The sequence below is a fragment of the Lissotriton helveticus genome, chromosome 2_1, assembly GCF_964261635.1.
Source record: "Lissotriton helveticus chromosome 2_1, aLisHel1.1, whole genome shotgun sequence".
Taxonomy (NCBI): domain Eukaryota; kingdom Metazoa; phylum Chordata; class Amphibia; order Caudata; family Salamandridae; genus Lissotriton; species Lissotriton helveticus.
In genome coordinates, this window is record NC_136059.1 from 294707078 (window position 1) to 294731666 (window position 24589).

The 24589-nt window shown below is 40.7% G+C and overlaps 1 protein-coding gene across 3 annotated transcripts in view; it reads left to right on the plus strand.

Annotated features, from left to right (window-relative positions):
- WDR7 (WD repeat domain 7) overlaps positions 1-24589 on the plus strand; it is a 1349682-nt gene that overhangs the window by 176707 nt on the left and 1148386 nt on the right. For all 3 annotated transcript variants that reach the window (XM_078674853.1, XM_078674855.1, XM_078674854.1), the window contains exon 10: positions 15565-15706. In XM_078674853.1, the coding sequence (XP_078530979.1) occupies positions 15565-15706 (142 nt within the window). The remainder of the gene's footprint in view (positions 1-15564; positions 15707-24589) is intronic.

Below are 24589 nucleotides of genomic sequence, written 5' to 3' on the forward strand. Positions count from 1 at the left end.
TTGTTAAGTCATAGTCGAAAAAGCAATGTTCACTTAACATAAAAGAAACATTAATACACCTGCCTCCAAACATAATACAAACATAATATTTTAACTTGTGTGGCATAAGACAACCTTCCTCCAAGCAGGGAATAGCATGCCCTACTTATAATATTTAGGGCTACTGGCAAGACGTTTTTGTGCTTTGGACCACCAGCTATTTCACAATTAGGCTTCTCTCCTGAGAAATCTTAAATTGTCACTGTTAAGCTCGATCAAGACTGGTAGCATTGCTGCCTACATACTAGACTGACTTTCCCTACAGTAGCCATATCTTTCTACTCATAGTTCATTGCAGAAAAAGAGGTTTTAGTAATGGGCTTTGCTCCCAACAGTAATACAGGGGGAATCTAGCTTTCATACAATGAGGGACCACTTTCACCAAATGCCCATACTGCTGTGGCTTTCACGTGCCTCGGCCAGCTTTGGAAGATTCTTCAGTGTACCTTGAAATATTTCTCCTATTCATACTATTGTTATGTATTTTAATATAACCTGTGTAGGCAAGAAAAGAATATTTAACTTAAAGTAAATGAATGGAAAATAGAATATGCTAGGCTGTATCCATCTACGTTTAATATTACATGGCTAATACTAAGTGAGAAGTCTGAAATCAGTAAAAGAGAAGGATCAATAATTGTGACTGTTTTAGATCAAACCAATAAAAACCCTAAAAAGTTAAGCTAGGTAACATCAGAAATAACGTATATGATATAGCCACTAAGTTGAAGGTTTTGGTATCACACTCTCATGCATCTTCATCTGCCACAGCAGTGCCGTAGTACTTCCCTGAGTCCTATTGAAACTTGATGGCTGTGGTTTTTGCAAATAATATCTAATGTAACAAGAGTAAATAATTATATGTTAATCTCTCCACCATAAATGTAGACTTCTTTCATCTTTTTTGTTTTTCATTTCAATGTTGGTAATTTGTGTTATAATCAATCATATGTTCATTTGTGCTCATTAAATTGTCTCTCCATTGTGTTTCTTTTTATTAACCTGTGACAGGTAGAGCAGGGTAATGTTGTCGAAGCCATTATCCAGGTTCCTCCTCAGGAACATTTCACTGACCTAAAACAAGCTCTGGAGCTGTACACTCCGCAGACGTTGGTCTGCTCCAAGCCTCTAGAGGCAATAGTAAGACCCCCACTTCTAAGCTTTCCTAGTGTGTTGCCTGGAATGCTGTGTGTTTGCAGTGTCTGAAGGGACAACTTAACTTTTGCTAAACCCTAATTTATATTTGAAATTTATGGAGTTATGCTACAGTTTTTCTTTGCATTTGTTCGATATGTTGTAACGATTAGGATTTTATTTACCTCAGATACTTTCATGCACTTGCAAACAAAAGAAATTCACAATTTGACACCGGAGTAGCAAAGACTGAGTTATATTTTGTCTTTCTTTCCATTGGTATAATCATTAATAAGATGAATTCTCATAATCAGACACAAGTACTTGGGTTGTACAACAGACCACATTAATTTCAGCACTCCTTCCCTTGTGATGCTCTATAAATGACAGCTGATCTTTGTTATGTGACTGTTTTGAGGGTGCAGACACTTCCACTGAGATCATATTTCTGTGCTTGTCACTATAAAATATATTAAGAACGCATAATTTGACAAAACAAACTATGCAAGCATAGAAAACCCAAAACATCTTCAACAGCATAGTGTCTTCAGTAAATTAATATGCTAAGAAGGACCATTCTCTCCACTTAAAATGATGGTTCTAGGATAGAATATTAAAGATTAGATTGCCTAGATCTTTCATAGACTGGAATTGTGCAACTGATTTGATACTGCATTGACGTGCACCAAACTATATTACTGTGGTGTGATGCCACCATACCAACCTGCGGAGAGGTGTGCGGCTGCTGGTATATGGGGTACTTGCGGAATGTTGCTAGCATCAGAAGACACTAACTACTTTATATATAAATGTTGGCAGTCCCATGACTACCTCATTGTTGCACATACAAATAAAGTATGCACAGGTGTTGGGATGAGACATACAACATAATACCATGGTATTGTGAGAAAGTAGTTTATCAGTTTGGGTAGATTGGTGTCCACCACAAGTAATAAAGTCACTATCTTGTTAGGTCCAGTCAAAGGTTTCAGTAATTTAAATCTGAGCTCAACCTCTGGTAGCTGTGGCACAAAGCAGACCGGCTCATCTGAGAGAAAAAATTTAAGGCATTTAGGAGTACCGAAACAGTTTACAAGTCAAAAACACAATAAAAATCCTTCTCCAATTTAAAATTAAGAAAAATGTAATTAGGAAAATGACAAAAATCCAATTAAGGGGAGCAGGATGCATACATTTTTAAGTATTTAGGTGGAAAAAGCACCAAGAAGAGCAAAGCGCCAATGGTAGTCAACAGTCGTGGTAGACAGGGATCTAGGTGCAATCTGAGGTTAATCTCGATGGAGTGTGGGTTGGATGCACCAAATTGATTGGCCTACAATGGCCTAGAACTAGGGAAGTTTAAAAAGGTTTCTAAGTTCCAGCTGAAAAGGGATTTTGTCATTTTTCTGAAGAAAAGCTAATCTACACTTGAGGCAAACTTAAAATTTAGTCTAATACTGCGGACTTGCCATTCAGATAGTTTTGCGGTTAGTCTCCTTGAAACTATGCTGCTCAAAAGCAAACGTTTTAAAAATGTTCCAAAACGTATTTGCTGGCCAGCCAACTACAAACAGTTTTAAGACCCTCAGCACATCAGGGAGAGAACTTAGAGACTCTGAGGGCCAGGCAGAGTGCAACAGCAAATGTGGGTCAGCCTCATGATCCTTGGAGTTCTTCCTGTCTTTGGATTTCAAGTGGAAGTGGGTTCAGCCTCCTCAGGGCCTTCTCACAAGTCCCAGATGCCAAGTGCAGCAGGTTCAGCCACCAGGCATTCTTCTGTCAGTCCAGCAGTGTTCAATGGAAGGACACATTTATGCCTGGCACTGACTAGCTAGTGGGTGGGGAAGACTTCTGGGCACTCCCTAACCATTGGCTAAAAGGTTTCCGGGGACAGCCACTTTTTTAGTTGTGGCCCAAATGCCATGTGTCAGGGCACTTTCAAGATGGCAAAAGTCTTAGGCCACAATAAACGTGGGATGGGGGTGTGTGTGGAAGTGCTATAGGAAAATCACCAGTGTCCTCCCTCATTTTACACTAAAATCCAGTTTGAAGCTAGCACTGTACTCACAACAAACCTCAGGACCGATATCTGTAGGGCAAAGGCAGGGTTCTTCAGCATTCAGACAGGGGATACACAAGAATTGTTTTGGCATCCTAATCTCTCCCTTCCAAGTGCACCTCAAGTGTTACATATGGCTCAAAAGACCTGTCAAGAAAGACTGTATGGTGTCAGCAGGAGGACCACAGCCACCACTCTGAATATTCTGTGAAGTTCAGAGGAGAAATCTCTTCCTATTCAGGCCAGCCTTATGTTTTCTCCTGAGAAGCATTTCACCCCCATTCATGCATATACCTGGGCTAGAGCGTAGGCTGGGAGCTGGCAGAGGCTTACACCGATTAGTCTTCTGACAAATCAGGCAGGTAAAGTGTAACTTTCTAAAAGTTATGTTTCCTTACTATTTATTAAAAAATTCCACTTCACTATTGAATTTTAAAAAACTATTACAAATAGTAATTTATTTAGTTTTTTTAGCGTGCCTCGTTTCCGAGCTAGAAGTATCAATATTTTTAATCTGCCCTCTGGTTTTCTACATAGGACAGCTGTACTTACCACAGTGGCAACATTCATTTTCTACATGTTCCACTTTCAAATACTGTTCACTATATCTTCTGGTCTATAACGCGTACATAGGGCAGATTCACTGATATTTAAAAGAGAGGTTTATTTTAACAGGTAGCACTGCAGGTTTTATACTGCAGTTGTCAGGCTAAATGATAGGCCTGGAGCCATGTTTTATTAGTCACTCTAGTGGCTAGCATAATAGGTTCTGCAGTCCACAGGTGACATTTAACTTTTCATGCCATGGGCTTTTCCTATGCATTAACGCTCCAGGCCTATAAATAAATGTTACACACCAAATGATAGACAGATGCTGAATAAATCATATATTCACCCCGAATCAAGATATCTGGGTTGAATCCATCGTTCCTTTGCTCAGCACGCCAGCCCAGTTTATAGCCATATGTAAATCCGTCTTGACCCTGTTCCTTATGGGAACAGTCCAGCCAGAACTGCCAAGACAGGTCATCCCTGGACCGGAAGCAAGCATCCTGGGGCCGGTTTCAGGGTATTACCCCTCATCAGCCAGGCTAGCTTGAAACCAGTGGCAAAGTGAACAAGGGAAATGCATGTTGGGAGAAGCACTCACGAATTGTCTATGCATGTTATACTAAAAAACGGAATAAAAAAACACTACTTCAAAAAAAAGCATCTTTTCATGCTGTGGGTGCATTTCTGCACCATATACTATTGCCTTATGGAAAAGTTAAATAAGACAATCGGGGATATAACAATTTCTACATGTTTTAGGAGTCTGGCACATAAACTGAGCAGTATCTCAGTGTGAAGAGTCCAAAAACCAGCATAAACAAATGGGAGTTACTATTCAAAAAGTGTCAAAGCCCAGTCAAAGGGGAATTATTAGGTGCAATCACCCAAGGGCTGCCAGGTTCTGGCAAAGACACAATAAGCAATACTAACCCGTTTATCACAGATACTAGATGAGAAAGTATTCTCAAAAAGAGAATCATTGGCAGCTTAGAGAACCTTATTTTCACTGTCACTGAATAACTAACACAAGATGATGTGAAAGCTGCTTCTAATTTCTATTTCACTTGGGACTTTTAGTGGTCATTTACCCAAGGCTGCATGCAAAACTGCAGTGTAAGCAAGATTAGGACCTCAGTGGGGCTGCAATAATTCAAGGTTTTTCTCAGTATTTCCCACATAGCACATGTATGGATGGCAAGTAAAGAGACCGCTGTAATAAGTGTACATGCCCCGTCCACCCAATCTTTGGTTCATTTAGAGGTGGTGATAGTTCTGTGTTTTCAATGCAGGGAGCTCTTTTTGGAAACGCCATATCTGACTCGCAGCCAAAGGTGAGAATAGAGTCAAAGTGGCTGTCCTATTGAGGGAGCCTCATCAGTTCCATTCTTGATGGCTGTTTTCCTGTTGGGCACTACCTGGCATGGCAGAACCGAGCAAGAAAAACAAAAAAAAGTGCCTTAAGCGATGGGAAAAATCTTCCAACATTTCTGGATTATTACTTTTTGTTTTCCAAAGACTCCCACCTACCTATGAGTTTTTGGAAAATAGAATAAACAGTGACTGGTTGGCATGCCGTTTCAGTGACAAGGCTGCCGACAAGGTGTGTAACTTTAAATATGATAGGCCAGCTGAGACTGGGCTGCCAGAGGCAGTGCCATCAATGTCCAGCTAGATCGGCAGATGCCTGATGACCCCTAAATTAGGCCCCTCGTCAATGCCCCTCACCCATGTAAATGAAGTTGTATTGTCATGGTTAGCCGAAACTGATGAATGTAGTTACCCCTTAAAAAAACATGTCACAATTATGGAGGCTGTCATAACCTCACACTTTGACTACAGTAATCCTTTTAAGCATTTTCTCCCATATATCTTCTTTCCTGCACCATTTCTGAATTTAAAATGCTTACGTATCTTCTGCTAGTCTCCAGAGACTTATTCCCTTTACTCTGGTAACATTGCTCAAAGCATCCTTATGGACAGAATACAACATACTTACAAAAACAAATTCATGCCCATGACTCCTGAAGGGTGAAGAGTGTTCCTACATATTGTGGCACATAATTCTAGGGTGAATTTTTGTTTTCTTTTTGGTCTGTGTTTTTTTTTATACATTTCCCCTAATATGTGTAAGCCTGCTTAATAAGCAGTAACCCCTCCATCATAAATGGTATGCTATTTGATAACTTCTATCCAGTAGAGTGATCATCTAGCTTTTGGATTGTGATCAGATTTTGATTCATTGGAGACCCACTGCATTTCTTGTTACTATGGTCAGAACCTTCTGCCACTGTCTAGCCTGCTTAAAAAGAATTACATGCTCTGAACTGCAAATTAATGACTATGTAAATGAATATTAATATAAAACCCCTAGTAAACAGTAGACGGATGTAACTTATGGTCTGACATTGAAAGGGGGGACTTAGCATCAACTTATATCAAAACGTTTAGCCTCTTTGAGTGCCACAAAGATTTAGGTTGATTTGTAAGAAAAAATAGGCAATTGGTGATCTATCTCTTATCGTATAATTTATGTCAACCAGGCAACATTGGTTAGGTTGTAATCAGATAGAGGGCATCCTCGGCGAAACTTGAAAAATCACGTTCACATCTATTTGCCTATCTCTATGAAATTAGCTGAAGAGTTACATTGAATGGTAAGTTTTCACTTAGTTTTCTCATGAATTTCATGTTTGTTTGGTGAGTAAGCACCGTTAGGCACATCTCTTCCCCCATAGGAGTACGTGTAAATCTGTACCTGTGTAGTACTATAACAAAATATGTATGAAAAAACATGTACCCAGCACTTTTATTCATATTTTGTAAAGGCTAAGTTGTCCCATATGTTTTTGCATGTCAGGACCTGACTTGTATTGCATGCATTTTCCTTGCCTTAGTACCTGCTGGTCATCAGACATGCAGGAAGTTTTGCTTATTGGTGATTGTTGTTTTTAATGTACATTTCTTACTGATTAAAACCAATTAGTAATGTAGTTACCTATTTAGACACTTTTATTTACCAATGAAATACTAATGATTTAAAATATCTTGTATGCCTTGGATAGAGTTTCTGGATTTTCCACACATAACAGTTAATCTGGAAGAACCATTTTTATAAAAAGTATTTGCTTGTTTCTACTGTTTATGTTAATGAAAGATTTATTTATTTTGTAATGAGCTGCTTGAATGCCAATCCAAGTGTAATTTGCATAAGTTTGCTTCTGTCCAAGATCTTGAAAGATCTTGAAGCCACATTTGCGCATTTCCTCCCAAAAAAACTCTGTCTCTTCTTTAGCATCAGCAGAAACACTTGTCTTTTAATGGTAAACCCTTGGATACTTGGCCTCAATTCAAAGAAATCTTGATTGTGACCTCATGGAAACTATAAGGTGAAACCCTCAAAATATTTCACTACCCCGATCCCTAATTAGCTCTCCGCTTTTATTATACAAAGTAAATCTAATATAGCTATCTTTTGGGCTTTTTTCCAGACTGGGTTACAATCCACTAGAATACTAAATTCCATTCAAGTCTACTAAAGGTGCTTTGCTTGTTGATGCGAAACATATTCTTGGTGCTAGTGTTTAATTCCCGTTTGTTCTACTTGACTTATCAACTGCTTCCAACATCATTAATGGCTTTACTCATAATAATATTCTGAAAGAGCATACCTGCATTGAAAATGTACTTAATTTCTTTGCTTCATATTTGATTAATAGATTTAATTAGATCAAAGTCGACAATTCCTTTACCAGGTCCATTAAATTGCCCCAAGAAGTACTACAAGTTCCATTCTGGCGTCTAACCTCTTTAATATTTAACCTGAACCTCTTGATGTTATCCTCAAGAACTCACAGACCTCATAACTAAATACAATGGTGACTCCCAGCTTTATCTCACCTCACTCCTGAACTGCAAATTCTTCGAGATCAGATCCAACTCCATCACTTGAAGTATTCCAACATCCCAGTATACTCTTAGATCGACTCCTGTGTGTTCTTGACTGTAATCCATCGATAAAATCAACCACTATGATTATCTTTCACAAGGAGCGACAGGCTTACCTCATTCCTTGTTAAGAAATACGGCCAGTATGGAATTAGTTCATATTAGTGTTAACTCCGTTCTATTGTACATCTTCCATACAACATTTTCTTGGGGACTCCTAAATTGAAGGTGTCCCTCTCTTCGGAACATTAGTTACTCAAACATTGTGTTCATTATAGTGCATGATTAGACATAATCAGTGAACTGATTAGCAACATTTGCCCTTTTAGAACTGCTGTGTATGTTTTCTCAAAGCAACCTCCTCCAAGGGCAAACATGATGCCTAGACTTTGTATGGATTCATCCCCACTCTCAACCCTAGGGTTCTCACTTGATTCCGCTCTCACACATACCTTTTATGCCAGTAGGGTGGCAGAAGTAGCAAACATTCATTTCCATGCTTTGAAAAAAATACGCCTCCTCATTTAGCCTAAACGTTAGTGGCAGTCCATGTGCTGGACATCATCAGACTGGACTTTAGGAACACAATACTAATAGTTAACCCTGATACATCCATTGACTCATGTCTGACCATATCACCCTCAGACATTGTGTCCTTCACTGGCTTCCCATAATGGCCAGACTCAAATTTAAAATCTGCTGTCTAGCTTACAAGACAATTCTTGACAATAGCCATTCCTACCGAGCAGACTGGTGGCCAAGAGATCCCAAAAGTTGAGATACATTCAATAAAAATGAATTCTCTAACTTATTTTACGTCTTTCAAAATCTAACCCCTCTTTGTGAAATCTACATATATATATAAGTCTAGAAAATCCAATGAGAAACTTCATCTGGTACCTGAAAAAGCACAACCAACATAGACAGAGTGAACATCCCATGCTCAAAATTAATTGAAAAATTATAGTGACATGTTATGTTATGTTATGTTAAATGGTTCTTATATAGCGCTGGTTCACCATCCGGTCTCTTCGCGCTTCTAGAGGAAAGAAATTACAACAGAGCCGGTGTGGGCGGGCTTATTTTGTGGTCAGTGCCTCCAGGAACAAGATAGTCTTAAGTTTTTTCCTGAAAGGAAGGAGACCCGGTTCTTTACGCAAAGTTCCGGGAAGATTGTTCCAAAGCTGTGGAATCAGAGTGGAAAAAGCTATCCCACCCTTGCGAGCCAAATAAAACCGTGGGATAACCAGCTGGCAGGCTGCAGCGGAATGAAGAGTCCAAGCAGGAGTATAGCTCATCAGGCGATTCCTGATGTATGCTGGGGCCTGACCATAGATGGCCTTATGGGCAATGCAAAGGCCCTTAAAAAGTGCTCGCTGCCTGATAGGTAGCCATTGTAATTTAGAAAGCAATGGGGAGGCATGAGACCATCTGGGTAGATTGAAAATAAGGCGCGCCGCATCGTTCTGCACAACCTGTAGTCTTCTTAATAATTTCTAGGGGAGGCCGATGTAGAGGGACATTCATATTATCATATTATCACAAAATCAGCAGTGGTTACTGAAAAACTCAGCAGACTCCCGTAGGTGAGTGCTCATTAAAAAAAATAAGGTGTTAAGGAGCAATGCCGCAAAGTGTGGCTGCATCATGAATTTAGTACTGAGCCTGTGTTATGTTATTGCGATTTTTAAAGCGCACGATTACCCGGAGGTGTCCTGGCACTCATTACTTCTCATTTAGCAGGCCTTAGGGAAAGGAATTATTTATCAAAAAGCCAAGTCTTCAGCCCCTTCCTAAACGCAAGAAGATTGGTGGCATTTCTCAGGTGGAATGGAAGACCATTCCAAGCCTTAGCCGCCCATAGGGAGAAGCTTCTGCCGCCCCACTGGGCTTTTTTTATGTGTGGGACTGCCACCAGTTTAGCTTCTGATGATCTCAGTGTTCTTGATGGTCCCTGTGCTCTTCACTGAATCAGTATTTCACCATCTAATTGAAAAATATAATCAAACTCGATATCTATCATCCACAGCAACACTGTGGAAGAATCCTTATGTTCAAGTTAGAGGAAAAAAACGTACTGGTCTAAGTCGATCTGCCTTGACGTACTCTGTCATCCAACTAGTGGGTGAGAATGTGTATGTAGAATCAAGAATGGGCTAAAGATCAAAGTACCATCTACCACTGGGTGAGAGTCCAATCTCCAATTTACGTAAGCAGTGAGCTACTGAATTTCTACGGAATATGACAAACTCAAGAGAACTATCTCAAATTAAATCATGCTGGGCAGTTGTCTAATTTTTCATAAATTCTTTGGTTAGACGTCATGATGTACAGAATCCCAACGAATGGTGAACATCTTCTGTTAGAATAACACAGGAAATATTGGGAGAAAAAGATCTGAACTATGCTATTTATATCAATGTTTGATATGAATACCAATGTTAATTTGGAAAACAAGCAAAATATGGTAACAATTAAAACCGAACAACAAGTTTTGCTGTGAATATACTGCTCCCAAATAAATGAGTCCAGCTGGGTCTTGTAAAAAATGGAGAATGTTGGAAATGTAACCATCCAAACACCAATCTGGTGCCTATGTCTGTTGAGCTTAGAAAAACGTAATTCTTAGTCTAATGAAATGGTTGAAAGTATTCACCTAACAACTTCTTTTTATGTCCATTTGTCTAAATTAGTACTCCTTTTTAATGATGGCTGCTCTTGTCTCACTAGTGGCAAAGCTCAGATATGTTGGGTTATTACTAGCTTAATGTTTGAAAACAAAAAATGTTGAAGTCTGAGATTAGAGTCTTGTATTGCAGAAATGCAATAACTGTCATTACTGAATGCAGTTTGTACAAAATGTGGTCTGTTTGCCACACTTTTCATAGTACCAGAGTAGATTTTCTGTGACTCTGTGATTGACCGGACCTGTTACTAGTTATTGTGCTACTTTGTGGTAAAATTGTTTGTGATTGGTCTTTTTCCACCCCCCTTTGTATGTAATAGATTGTTATTTTCAAACTCTAACTTTTAAGCTAATGTGTCATATTCCAAAACTTGTAAAGAATGTTGTTCTACTTAGAGCTGTTACAAAATAGACATAGAGGCATTATGTTATTTATGTTTATACTTTCGAATTTTAAATTTACAAGCAGAATGCATGTTTGCTTATATGGATGTATGTATGTACTGGTATTTATATGATGGGTAATATTATGCACATTTGAACCTAAAGCATTAGTGACAGAGAAATGAAATGGTCTCAGAAGCCAGGATACCATTCTCCTTGGAGTATCCATGTTGTGAACTTCTACTGAACTGAATTACTCATTTTCTGGAGCTCTGCTGCAGCTTCTCATGCTCTACTCTCTGAACTAAACTCTTTAGATAGTTCCCAAACTAGTGACAGTCTTTATGGGCGTATAGTTATTATGCAGTTAGTATATTATTATTAGCTTCTTTCTCTCTGCTACTTCACAACTGTGCTTTAAACCACCACCCCCATATGATGTAGTGCACCTATGAGTACTGCTACTGTTTCTATAAGACACCTATCAGTCCAGATGCGCTATATAAATTGCTAAACATTTAAGTCGTCTCAGAACAAAGACCAAGTAGCAATTTCAAAGCCATACTTTTGCTCTGTAAAAGGAACAAATTATGAATGGAATGCTGAACTATACAAACATTCACCCCCAGTCACAAAGATCTGGGTTTAATCCATCGTTCTTTTGCTCACCACTCCACCCCAGTTTGGACGCAGCCACATGGTGGTGCGTAAAAGATTTTTATCACTCCCCCAAGGTATAATGGTTCAGGCCATAAGGAGAGAGTGCAATCTGGTTTTTTGGAACATGGCGGCATCTACTCTGGCACTAAGATATTTTAATGCATTGTCGCAGGATGATGAGGTGGTCAAAGTTTCCAAACTGTGTTGGGAAGAGATCCAACTCAGTGAGAGGATGTGAGCAAAGGCCGTAAGAACCAGAATAATTGCACTAAGGAACTTTCATATAAATAGCGGTACAGTTACATCTTGGCTCCCATTTCCAGGCAAACGAGCACTGAGGGAATCGGCATCTGTGGCGTCAGAATCTATCGACCTGTTGTATCTAAAGAATAGATTATCCAGCAGCCTCTTGTTTGCCACATTGGGCCACAATACAGTTTTTCCCTATCTAACACGGCTACCAGACCCAGGATTGAGGAATGAAATTCTACGGCTAGGGTGGGATGTAATCCAATCTACTCATCCCGCCCACACAGGATCAGGGTACAGAATAATAGTGGTCTTTGCCGCTGCCCTCTGAAAGTTAAATGTACCCTTATGCATATTATTATAGATTGTGTATTTTATTTGGCAAATAGAATCAAGTTTTTAAGAACTGTTTTTTTTAAAAATATGATGCTCTCCATAGGAATAAAGCTGTGGAGCTATTGTCCGAAATGCGTCATTTTGATGTGGCGGTTGGAATTGCTTGTTTTTTACGATCTGTAAAACAACATTTTGATCATGAAACGTAGTGAGTTGGAGGGGGGTAGGGGAGCTAGGAGTGGGGTTCTTCTAAATGTTTTTATCTGTTTTAAATGTTTTAATTGTTAAGTGTGCCTTTTTCTTCAGAATGCTTTATGGACAAATGTCTAAATAAACTTGTTTCTGAACCTGTAAACATTCTCAAAAAAATAATCAACGGGCTACATTTTTGTTTCCCGAAATTGAACCCATCCAAGTCTGAATTCCTTCTAACTTTAGTGACTCCTCCCATCCTGTTAATAACTGGCTCCAACTGTTATCCCAGTTGAAATCTCACCCTCTTTCTTTTTTCACACGTACTGCTAGGTGTTATCATTGATAAAATTCGTACTCCAATTACCAACGTTGCTAAAATGGTAATACTGCATATGAATCTCAAACTCTCCATCCACTCCCTGGGACTCCAGGACAGCAGTTCAATCACTGATGCTCTCACACTTACCCAATGGGAATGGACTGCTGCCGGCTCCCCCGATTTTACTCTAAAGCCGCTCAAAGCCATATACACATCGTTGTTCAGACCACATCACCCACATCCTAAGAGCTCTTCACTGGCTCTACTCAGAATCCCCATCAAACAAGCTTTTCCGTTCACCTTTGCCGACTCCCCTACCTAAAGTATAAACTGAAAACCATTTAAAAGTTCAAATGTTCCCCAACTTTGCAATTTGTATGTATTTAATATTGTATGTATAGGGCTCTGTTGTCCTTGTGGTTAGATCCACGCTAAAGAAATGCTGTTGATAAATAAATAAGACAAGTAAGTAGTGATGCTCTGGCAGGAAACACAGCAGATGTTCGCCGGCTTATGCATCCTGCGGGGGTATACATTATGAGAGCCCAGCTGCTCCCGATTGCCACCACTACAGATGAAAGTTATTCTAGCACCTAGAAACCGTCATATACACCATTTGGCTAATGATGCCTCTGTCATTGAAGTGTGCCGTGGGGTATTAAAGTGATCAAATTTATCATCATAGAGGAAACCCATGCTGAGGTCCGTATGCTGTGTACAAGGCACTAACTGGCCTGCTAAAACTACATGGAATACAATTCTGCCGGTGGCGCCATAAGAAGCATGGACCAGCTCATGTGCCGCACCGCAGCTACAGAATCGGTGGCCTACAGGGTGTATCGGCGGTGCAGACCTTTGATGGACTGGGCAGCTGTTACTGGAGACGGAGGCAAGAAGATAACTAGGCCCCCATTAATAAGACCTGGTGACACAGTGAGGTAGAACGCATATTACATCTGATTGGAAAACTGTACTTACTACCGAGACATGGTCACATAACCATGAATGCCTGACCCTAAAATGGCGTCTCCTCGTGACGTATTACCGCAAATTCAACAGCGAGATGCCACTCATTTTCCTGACAACTGTCTGATGCTTTCAAAATCAGGCCACAACTCAAATGGGTGCGGAGAAACCTCGTCAGACCCCCTTCCACTCCCCGTGGAGGGCAAAGGTGAGATCTAGTGTCCTTTTTAAGAACTATTGGGAGTCTGACCCTTCCTCCCCTGTTAACCTCTGTCATTCTCGGCACACTCACGGTGTGGAAAAGGGTCCCAGGATGCCCGACCCCAACATGGCCGACAGGGGTGATTTTCCCACCTTGCTGATCTTTTACTTTTACTTAAAAAAACCCTGGCAGGCCTGTGCCTGACCTCAAGAGTACATCTGGAAATGTCTTGGACCAGGAGTCCGAACCCACACTATTCTGACATTGCCCTGAGTACACTTGACCTCTACCCGGAGAGCGGAGGTCGAGCATTTTGTCCGACGCCCAGTGGAGCTGCTCTGTTCAGCTAATTGAGGAGATCGGCCTTAGTTCATCCCCTGACCGTCACCCGCCCAGCTGGACACTGGACACAGTTTCTCCCCTCCCCCCCCTGCGTATTTCTGCCGTTCTGCCTTCTCCTTTCTTTCCATCTTTCCGACCAAAGCCCTTGGGAGCTTCCTAGATAGCTATAGGGGAGACTGGCTTTGGATTTCCTCCCTGACCATCACCTACCCTTCCGGTCTTTGGCCCGACTTTTCCCTTTATCTCTTATTCCATCTTCCCCCTTGTCCACTCTCTTCTCACTCCCCCTTTCCTCCTTTCCCTCTCTACTTGTCTCGCCTGGAGTACACATGATCTCTACCCTGACAGCGGAGTCTGAGTATTTTGTCCGATGCCCGGTGGAGCTGCTTTGCTCAGGTAATGAGGAGATCGGCCTTGGTTCATCCCCTGACCGTCAACTGCCCAGCCGGACCTTGGGCACAGTTTCTCCCCTTCTCCTTGTCTCCCCCCCTCCCCCCATCGTATTTCTGGCGCTCTGCATTCTCTTCGTCGCCTTTCTTTCCAGCTCTTGGACTGATGACCGTTGGAGCTTCCTAGAGAGGTATAGAGGAGACTGGCTTTGGATTATCTCCCTGGCCGTCACCTACCGACTCGGTCTTTTGGCTGACTTTCCCTTTATCTCTGTTCCGTTGTCCCCTTCGTCCTCCCTTCTCACTCCACCTCTCCCCTTTCCCTCTCTATTTGTCTCTCCGGACATTGGACACAGTTCTTCCTTGTCTTTCTGCTATGGCTCCTTCCTCCCCTCCCTTCCTATAAATTCCCTCAACCTCATTGTTTGTTTACTGTACCTTACTACGCTATTGGAACTGATGTAATTTGTAACGCAATGTTCTTCTGTTATAGCGCTCTGATACCTACGGGTCTAGCCAGCGCTTTATAATCCTTTTGATGTACCTTCTAATGCAACGTTCCCCTGGTTATGCGCTCTGATACCTCCGGGTCTATATAGCGCATTATAACCTTTGCAAATCAAATAAACTAAAAGCTGTTTTTTCCTGAACGCTGAGACCTGAGCAACATGGCTGATGACCGGTGGAGCTGCTTGACAGCTAATGAGGAGATTGGCCCTGGTTTTCCCCCTTGACCGTCACCTACTCCTTCCTCCCCTCCCTCCTACGAATTATTGAAACATTATTTATGTGTACTGTACCTTACTATGCTCTTGTATCTGATGTAACTTGTAACGCTTCGATCCTAAATGTAATGCGCTCTGATAGCCTCTTGGGTCAAGTTCGCGCTAATAAAACTTTATAAAAATAAAATTGCAAGTTTAGATATTTTTACGGTAAAAATTTAGTTAAATATCCATACTGCCAATTATAGAAAAAAATTATAATAGCTATATTCATGTTGTCTTAATAGCTGTTTTCGTTAAATAATTTATTTTTCATTAAGTCAAAAGTTATGAATTTGCTTGTAGCAACACACTATTTTAACAACTTATCTTTATTCCTCAGTTGCTAATTTGCCCTCCTGTAACTCGATTCTTCTATGGACGCAGAGAGTGCTTCCATAAACTTCTAATACAGGGAGATTCATCGGGGAGACTCTGTATTTGGAGTGTGCCAGATACCTTTGAGCAACAGGACAATCCTGAAGGTATGTGCAATCTTCTAGATATATTGGTGTTGAGCATGGAATGTGATTTATAAGTCTTCAGCAGTTTTTTAAATTTGTTTTTTCAATATATATCTGCATCTGAGAGTCCTGTTAGCGTAGCAAGCCGTCATAATATGTTAAAGCTGATTCGACAGAAGAAATAATTATTATTGTTTGATGAGAATACTCCTTCAGTACTTTGCCGGCTGTTTCTTCATCTGCAGATACTTATAAACCTCCACTGCCAGGAAGCATGACTTACTACAGTATCCTGCCCGTCTGCTGCTACGTCAATCTGTTTTTTAGTTACGTTTTCAAAGCAGTAGCACTGATAAATGTGCTTGTGATGCGAGCTTTGTTTTTTCAGGAGTCCAGCTGTTAATGGAAGTGGAACATTTGTGCTATGGTTGTAGATTTGACTGTTTCCAAGTCAAATACGCCTTGTAAATTAAAAAAATGTCCATTCTGAAGGTTATTAAAAATTTCGAGGCACAATACATACACCCATCACTTAAACACAGCAACTTAAAGTCAATAAAACTGTTTCTTAGGGTCGATATAAACAAATGCATCAATACACCCTCCATCTCTTCCTTGGCCGCTTGGCGGTTGAGGTAGACAGACAGCCATGGGATGTATGGTCTAAATGGGGATGCTCCATTGAGTTGTGGGTCTTGTCTCATAAAATTTCTTTCTCAATCGATGTTTGTATGTTCTTAATCCTTAGTTGCATTATCAGATTATGATGGCATATTGTAGTTGTCAGTCTTTTTAACTTGTGTGGCTTGCATATGTCCGCTAAGGGATACTGTAACTTCGCTTCTATTCTGTGTGTGTTTATATACTGCTCCATTTAGGTTCTGCAAACTTTAAGTATGCTTTATGTTTACATGGTGATCGTTCCGGTACCACAAGCTCAGCAATAGGCAAGAAAGCAAGACCAGTCTCCAGAGGTGGTTATCTCGGTTATACTAGTTCAGACGTCGCCACAGTCTGCTCTTATGAATGTCTTGACAATCAATCATCTCAAAATGTAATAACTTCCTTGATGTGAATTCTCCTTTGACAGCCTTTAAAAAAGGTGACACCCATACACGTTGGAAACCACAACTACGGTCTACCTTGGCCACTGTTTACTGGTTCTCAGCTCTAAACCTCTCATCAGTGCTTCATTGCCATAAAAGTCCCCAAAATTCTTCTACATCCCTGGGCTTTAATTATATGTTTATGTTTCACAAATTGTACTTTCTGCTCTCTGTTCATGGAAAATAGGTCAGAGTTTCCAGGGCCTGGTGAACACTGGGTTCCTGTGTTATTTCCCATTGGTTGAAAGAGAGTTTTGTCAACACAAAGGTTTGTTGATAAGGATCTCAATAGTTGTTCCCATGATTTAGCTCTTGCGGAAAGTAATTATTTTTCCTAGCTCATAATGGCAAGTAAATAGGTCTTCAATGCATTGATATATTTTGGGAAGTGTCAACAGTTTGTTGCCTCGTAGCCAATGTTTCGTACACAAGAGCGGTTTCTTCTGTTTGACTATGCGGTTTGTTTTAGATGCTGTTCAAATGGCTTTCTCTGTCTTCATAAATTTAATTATGTAGCTGACAGTCCGGTGTACTGTGACCCTCAATTATTAGGTGTCTATTTAGTTCCTAGTCTGAACGTCCCTTCCATTGTAACTATGGGATATAGTTTCACTTCTCAGCAGAAATGGAGGGAATTTTAATTACTAAGATAATTAAAATGAAAATTGTCTGAGGTTATGCATCTTCCTATCTGCACTGATGCCGGTAATCCTCACAACACATACAAAGTCCATGAGGACTATTTGGGTTCAGTTTATCGATTCCTTGTAAACGTTAAATGATAATGCCACTACTCTGACCAAGGAGCTTTTGATTTTACTTACAGCAAGATCTTTTCTACCTCGTTGGTTTTTACTACAAAAATCATGGGTTCCGAATCTAAACATAAATACTGTTTTGAAATGAAGCCAGGACATGTGTGGCTCGGAAACTTGAGCCTGACTTGCTGAGCTCGCAACTCTGTACTCTTTCAAATTGGGCCCCCAATTCCTTGCTGTTTTAATCTTGATTCACAATTTCAAGGGAATCCCAAGATTTGAAAATAAAATCCAAGAATGTATTTTGTCTTCAGAACAGCTATAATATAGGGGTCACATCAGGGTAGATTTGCCCAGACCCCAACGGAAACTATGACCGTTGCACATAAAGGGTAAATGGATAGGTGATTCGCATTCTGCCAAGTTATGCTTACAGGTTTTAGGGGGGCTTGGAATCTGACAAACCTGTAAGGGACTCTTATAGGTGAAAGATAGATTGACCCCTCCCTGAACACAAAAAACCAATGCACACACAAGCAGTGGTATTATCAAACGATTAGTGCTATGCTTCTGTGTATCATAAATATAAGAATTATCATCTTAATAAGGAATACATCAGCAAATAAAAATAGTATGAGTGAATGCAAAATGCACTCCAAACATTGTTCATCACACATCTCTAAGCAATCAGTCCTAGAAAATCCTGGTTGCCTTGAAGCATCATTGGGTTTATGTTTGTATTTAATACAACTTTTGGTAGCAGTGGTTACTGAATCGCCATCGGAATGCCAAAGGTGGGGTCAAAGTGATCGTTTTTCACCTGGGTAAGTGAGGTTGAAAGTGGTGCTCTCAGGGTATCCTACATTTTGCTACCATTAGGTGTGCACTGATTGTAGGGTCTAAAGGGTACACACTATAAACATTACTGTGGAAAATGACACTGTAATTCTTGAATAGACAAATAGTCCCAGACTGTTTCAGTAATCCAAGTGATTTATTGAAAACATGTCCCAATCGTTCATGGTCTTGATTGAAAATTCTTTGCAAAAGCTAGCAGCCGAAATGTGTTTTGTCGTCTCAAGGCTGCAATAATTATAAACACAATGAATGTAGGTTTTGATAAACATGTTGGGATAACTGACAAGTAGGAGTGAGCCAAGCATGACATAAACGTACACCCCTAATACAGAAGTGCCTTGCGGCAAAACCAAAATAAACATTTTCATAAATATAATTAATACACCTAAAGAAAAACAATCTGAAGTGCCATGCATATAACAAAACAAAGTGGAAGATCAAAGTGAAGTGCATGACAAAGTGCAAAAACAAGGAGAGCCAAGCCAACCCAGTGACTGCATAACTACCAACAAGAGAAGATGACTTTATTTTAAACAATTTTTTAAATTTAGTTTTACAAGCAAGAGTCGAACATTGTACAACAAGGAACATTTCCATCCTAGAACATGCATTATTATGTAGTAAGTGTTATCAGTGCCCATGTCTAACATTCTTTTCTGTGGACCTCCAACTGCATTTAAGGTCATCACATAATCCACCAGAACCCCATATGTCCGTTTTGACGGAGCTATTTGTGACTTTGGCTCTTACTAGTCTCACATCGCCAGCCACTTATATTAAGCTATCACAGATGGCAGTCAGGAACTCACGTGACATGTCGAGAAGTATAATTGTCAAATGGGGCCCATGTATCTCTTTGCGTTGTCGCTTCATAAGCATTAGTTCCCAGTTGCATCTCCAGCGCATGGCAGCCCTTCGCCTAAGCAGTAGGAATAGCATAGCTAGCAGGGATATCTTTGTCATCGCCAAAGAGAGCAACCAGGAGTATCATGGGTAGGGAGTGACTAACTATGTTCCTCAGACAGGTATAAAAATCCCAGGACAGCTCAAGGCCAGAAGCAGAAAGTCAGGGGCTTCACATCCACAGCGAAAGCACCACACATGCAGTCTAAGGCCCATCAGTTTCAGGCACTCTGGAAAATGTGGGTTGTGCCACTCCACAGGCACTCCCAGTAGTAGTAGAGGAAGGCATCTAATGGAGCGCAGCAGGACACAACTGCACAGCTTGTAAAGACAGGAACTCGCCACTAGGGTACAGATTCCCCAGTGTCAGTCAGTGAGTCAAACAAAACTTTATTTGGTTTGTTAAAACCTTAAAAGTACATTTTCCACATTCCGTGAAGAGAGAAAGAACAACAGCATAACATGACAATATTCAGCAAAGAGAAAAAACAGCAGCATAACATGACAATATTAAAAGCACAATTACACCTCAAGATACGTGTAGTTTAACTTCTCTTGTTCCTTTTAAAACGGAGTATTATAAAATGTATTTGTTAAAAACGCTAAAATCTTACCTATGCGTAACTTCTTCAGAATGCAGTTTGTGCTACTATTATAACTTAATATATCTACCTTTATTCGGAGGTAAGGGCTGCACTATACATAATCTTCTGCGCATTTGAGCAACAACTTAACTTTATTCATATATTTCCCCAACGCACAGGCTATATCTAAATTCTCCATTTCCACCAGAAGAGTTGCAGCTTGCATTCTGTGTGTAATCTTATATTTTTTAGAAATCGGACATAAAAACTCCTTTCGTTTCGAAGGTCTAAAAATCTCGTGCAATCTAATAAAATATGTAAAATATCACAGGTGGTTCCTAAAGTGCAAGTGCATTTCCCATTACATCCTATTATTAGGTTTCAAACCCCGTTATTCGCATAACCTGGGTTTATACCAATTCACATTTTTAAGACTTCTCGCCTCAGGTTATGGCTGGGTAGCCGATCCACGTAGGGGAAGTGTTGGCTGCTCTCCCAAGCCACTTTCATGTGTGCTACCGAGGACTTTTGAGCAATGTAGTCCCGATCATAACTACGGGACATATTGACCCCTTGAAATTTTAATTCTTTTTTCCCAAATATTATGTGGTCTTGCGGCAAGCATACCTTCAATTCTAACACCCCATAAGCCTTACTTATTGAAGCTCTCACCTCTTTTGCCCAGGGAAGCTCACTAATCGTAATTTCCTCCTTAGCCCACTGGGAGATTTTAGTAAGTTCCCCTACGTGCAGTGTGTTCAGCCCCAACCACTTTAACTGCCGTTGTACTATTTCTCTCTCATAGTGGGAGTGCAGAGTTATGCATGAGACTTAAGTCAGTGGTGTAAAGGCAGGGTAACTGCTCCTTGCGTCTTAACTAGTTCCATGCCCATTTCCTGCATCTGGCCGCATCAACTTCAGGAGCGCGTCTTGTCGGTGTGTTGCACAATACCATAGCTAAGTGGCAGGGGCTGGTATTATCCGCCTTCACTGCAGCTTGGGGTGGGTATTGGGTATGGTGGAACCAATGATGAGCGTTTTGGACCTGCACGGAATAATAGTATAGTTAAAAATCCGTGGCACCGAACCCTCCCTGCTTAGGCGTGGGCTGGTGAACAACCAAGACTCTCCTCTTGGTTGTTCACCAGCCCACGCCATTTGGATCTAAAGGGAGCTTTGGAGGATGAAAAAGGCTTCGGTGAGTGGCAAAGGGATGTTTATGAATAGGTGAAAACATTTAGGAAGTAGTACAATTTTAGCAGTCCGGCTAAGGACAAGGGCAAGCAGCTCCACAAAGGTATGTGCTCTTCCAGCCACTCCACAGCTCTCCCATAGTTTTCTTGCCGCAGGAGCGTATTTTCCACTGATTTGGATCCTCAGATATTGCACAGAGGCACTCGCCCACTCCAGGAGGGAGTTCCATTGGGAACTGGTGTACTGTATCAGTGGAAGGTAAAATTACACATTTGTCTAGTTAACTGAGATCCCCTTCAAGATTTCAAAGAGTATAAACTTATAGAGTACCGGGCCTAATTTTGCATTGGAGTCCTGATGTATACAGTGACCTCGTCCACATACATACATACTACCATCACGTTGGGTATGGTAGTTAAGGCCCCACTCAGAATGGTGCTGTCTCAACCGTGCCAGGAGAGATTCCATAGCGATTGCATATAGAATTGGGGAAAGTGGACATCCCTGCCTCCTCACTCTACTAAATGTTATGGGGTCTAAGATGATTCCAATAACATGTAGTCGAGCCAGGGGTAGCGCAGAGAGGAGGGTAATCCACTCAAGGAATGTGGAGCTGAACCCTAAGCGTAGGAGCAGCACAAATAGGAAAGGCTGTTCCAGGTAATCAAAAGAAGTTTTTGTGTCTACAAAAACCACCACTCTGGGAAGTTGTGGGTTCATATTGTGTAGCAGGCAAAAGAGAGTGCAAAGGTTGTACGAAGTAGAGCACCCCGGAAAGAAGCCTGACTGGTCTAGGCGAACTAGGTTAGGGAGAAGAGGCAGCAGCTTTGTTGCAAGCATGCGTGCAAAGATTTTATTATCTAAGTTAACCATAGATAGCGGTCGGTAGGAATCAAATAAGTTGAGGGGCTTGCCAGGCTTCAGGATCGTGATCATTAGAGCCTCACTAACAGTTGCCGGTAATTGGTCTGACTGCATAGCCACCTGAAATCTTGCCAAAAAATGCGAGAAGGTCAGTGTATTCTTTGTAAAATTGGGTGGTCAAGCCATCTAATCCAGACGATTTAACTCCGGCCATACCACGTCCAAGTATTGCTTATGCTTACTCTCCAGCCACATCAATTGGATGGAGTCACAGTAGATATTAAGTGTGTCAAACGGGATAATGCTAGTAGAAGCAGAAAGAGAAGCTTAATAGCGGAGCATTACGTGGTTGATGTCCACTGAGGTGTGGCAAGGTTCCCCAATTGGTTTCAGTGATTGCGTTATGTAAGACTTTTCCTAGTTCTTTGTGTTTTAGCAGGGCCGCTAGAGTCTTACCCGGTCTGTCTTCCTTACCATATTGGCATGCTTGCTGCAGCTTTCTCGTGTAGGAGTCTGTCTTCACTGTCGGCAGTGTCCCCTTTTTCGGGCACTAAAAGAGAAGAAGGTAAGTGTAGTGAAACAGCAAAGTATATGTGCTAATCAGGTGTGTTAGAACACGAGAGAGAAATGAGTACCTTGGTTAAATATTTCATAATTTGTGTCATCAGCCATCTAATGAATGATCAATGAAGTATTTCAATATTAAATATTTCGTAGCAAAATGGCAAAAGCCGAGGTAAGTCCCTATGGGTGTAAATTATATAGATATGTAGAAGTAGGTTAACATTAGAGTATTGTTAAACCACTGTATGGAAAATGTGTCTAGACCGAACGTAAATAACTTATTAAGTAGTTTACTATATAGTTTACTATCAAACGATGTTATCAGTAGGAAGAAGTGCAGAAATCCTGTCACCAATAACAAGTTCCAAGGTAAGTACAGGAAAGGTTTCTGGTTTCGGCCATGTTAAGCTCATGCTATGTGGCTGAAAAAGAAACAGAAAATAAATAGCTGAAATAAAGCACTTCCTCGCTGGCAAAATATCTCTAAAGTTAATTTAAAGGGTGTCCTTCCCACCTCATTAATCCATAGAGAACAGACCCGGTAACTGACCTAAAATACTGTATCCACCTCGATATGGAAGACGAATTGGCATTAATGCGAAAAACGCTCAAATAGCGTGATGTTTGAGAGCTAGAAGGACAAACTCGTAACAGCAGGAAAGCTTTGTGGCCAGAACACCGCCATCTTGAAGGAGTGATGCGTCCTACGATTTATGTGGACATGGTGTATGTATGGCCATTGTAAACTTACCTAAAACAGGAATGAATCTAATGTTTGAACACAGGATGCCAAAGGGGGAATGTGCCAAACAAAAATGTATGGAAAGAGGTGTCTCAAACATTCTCTGTTCGGCAATGTCATAGTACCTGTACAGTTGTTATAAATAGCCGCCATGCCATCTTCGGGTGGCAGTAACAGAAAATAGGATGTGCATGTAAAGAGAAAACCAGCAAGCAGATAACAGTGATAAGAGCAATATATGAATAACCTACATGGAGGATGATGGGCATGTAAAGAAACACAAAGTAGACAATGGTGGTAAGATCAACTTGTGAATAACCCACATGTAGGTTGGTGTAAGTAAGATAAAAAGAAGTTACATAAATCCAACAGAATGTCCATACAGTTTGATAAATGAAAAAATAAGTCATCCCATTTGTGATAACAGACGAAAGGTTTATCAGTTTCAGAAATAGGTTACAAAAGCAAAAGGTCTGGTAAATATAACAAAAGTTCGCATGCAATTGGGATACATATCAAATCTGTTATACCACTTGTGATGTTGAAATAAAAGTTCCTAAGATCCACGAATAGGTACAGGCGGCGATGTTGAGTTTAGAAATCAGGAAATGAGGCGACACCCAGAGAAGCTATTATCATTGTGGCAATATAGCCTTAGAGTCCGACGTAGCGAGTTCTACTGGCCATTAAAGATCCGCTCGGGTGTTTAAGGGCCTTTAACAATTTCAATTCAATTCAGAAATCTTTATTCGGATAAGAATTTATCCATACAAGCACAAAACTCACATAGCAGCATAAAAGTACACAACTTCATATTAACCATAGGGATAATATAAAAGCAATTCAATAAAAGCATTACGTAAATATGCTTCATATTATTAACTGATACACCAGTTTTCTGATTAGTGCCCACTCGATTCCTGCCATCATGGTCATTATAAAAAGCAAGTCTTCAAAGAATGGCCGCTTAGTTCATGGTAATCATAATCACAGTATAAATATTAATTCAGTGAGAACATCCTTCATCCTCCCTCAGTAGGCATAAACAGGAGATCCATGATTACCTGACTGATTGTCAGCCGGGGGTGGGGGGGGGAATGGGGGGGGGGGGGCATAGCCATCATTCATAATCTAGCGATACATTGCTCCTTAGATCCGCTGGAAATTGAGTCTAGTGAGGCGGGCTTCTTCACAATTAAGGCAACCGACAGTTAGATCATTAAGGGATACTTAATTTATAGACCACTGGGTGCGAGCGCATTGTTTGCGCCCAGCCTCAAGGAACAAGTCATACAACCGGCACTCCGGTATTCTAAATTGCTGGTGCTGGG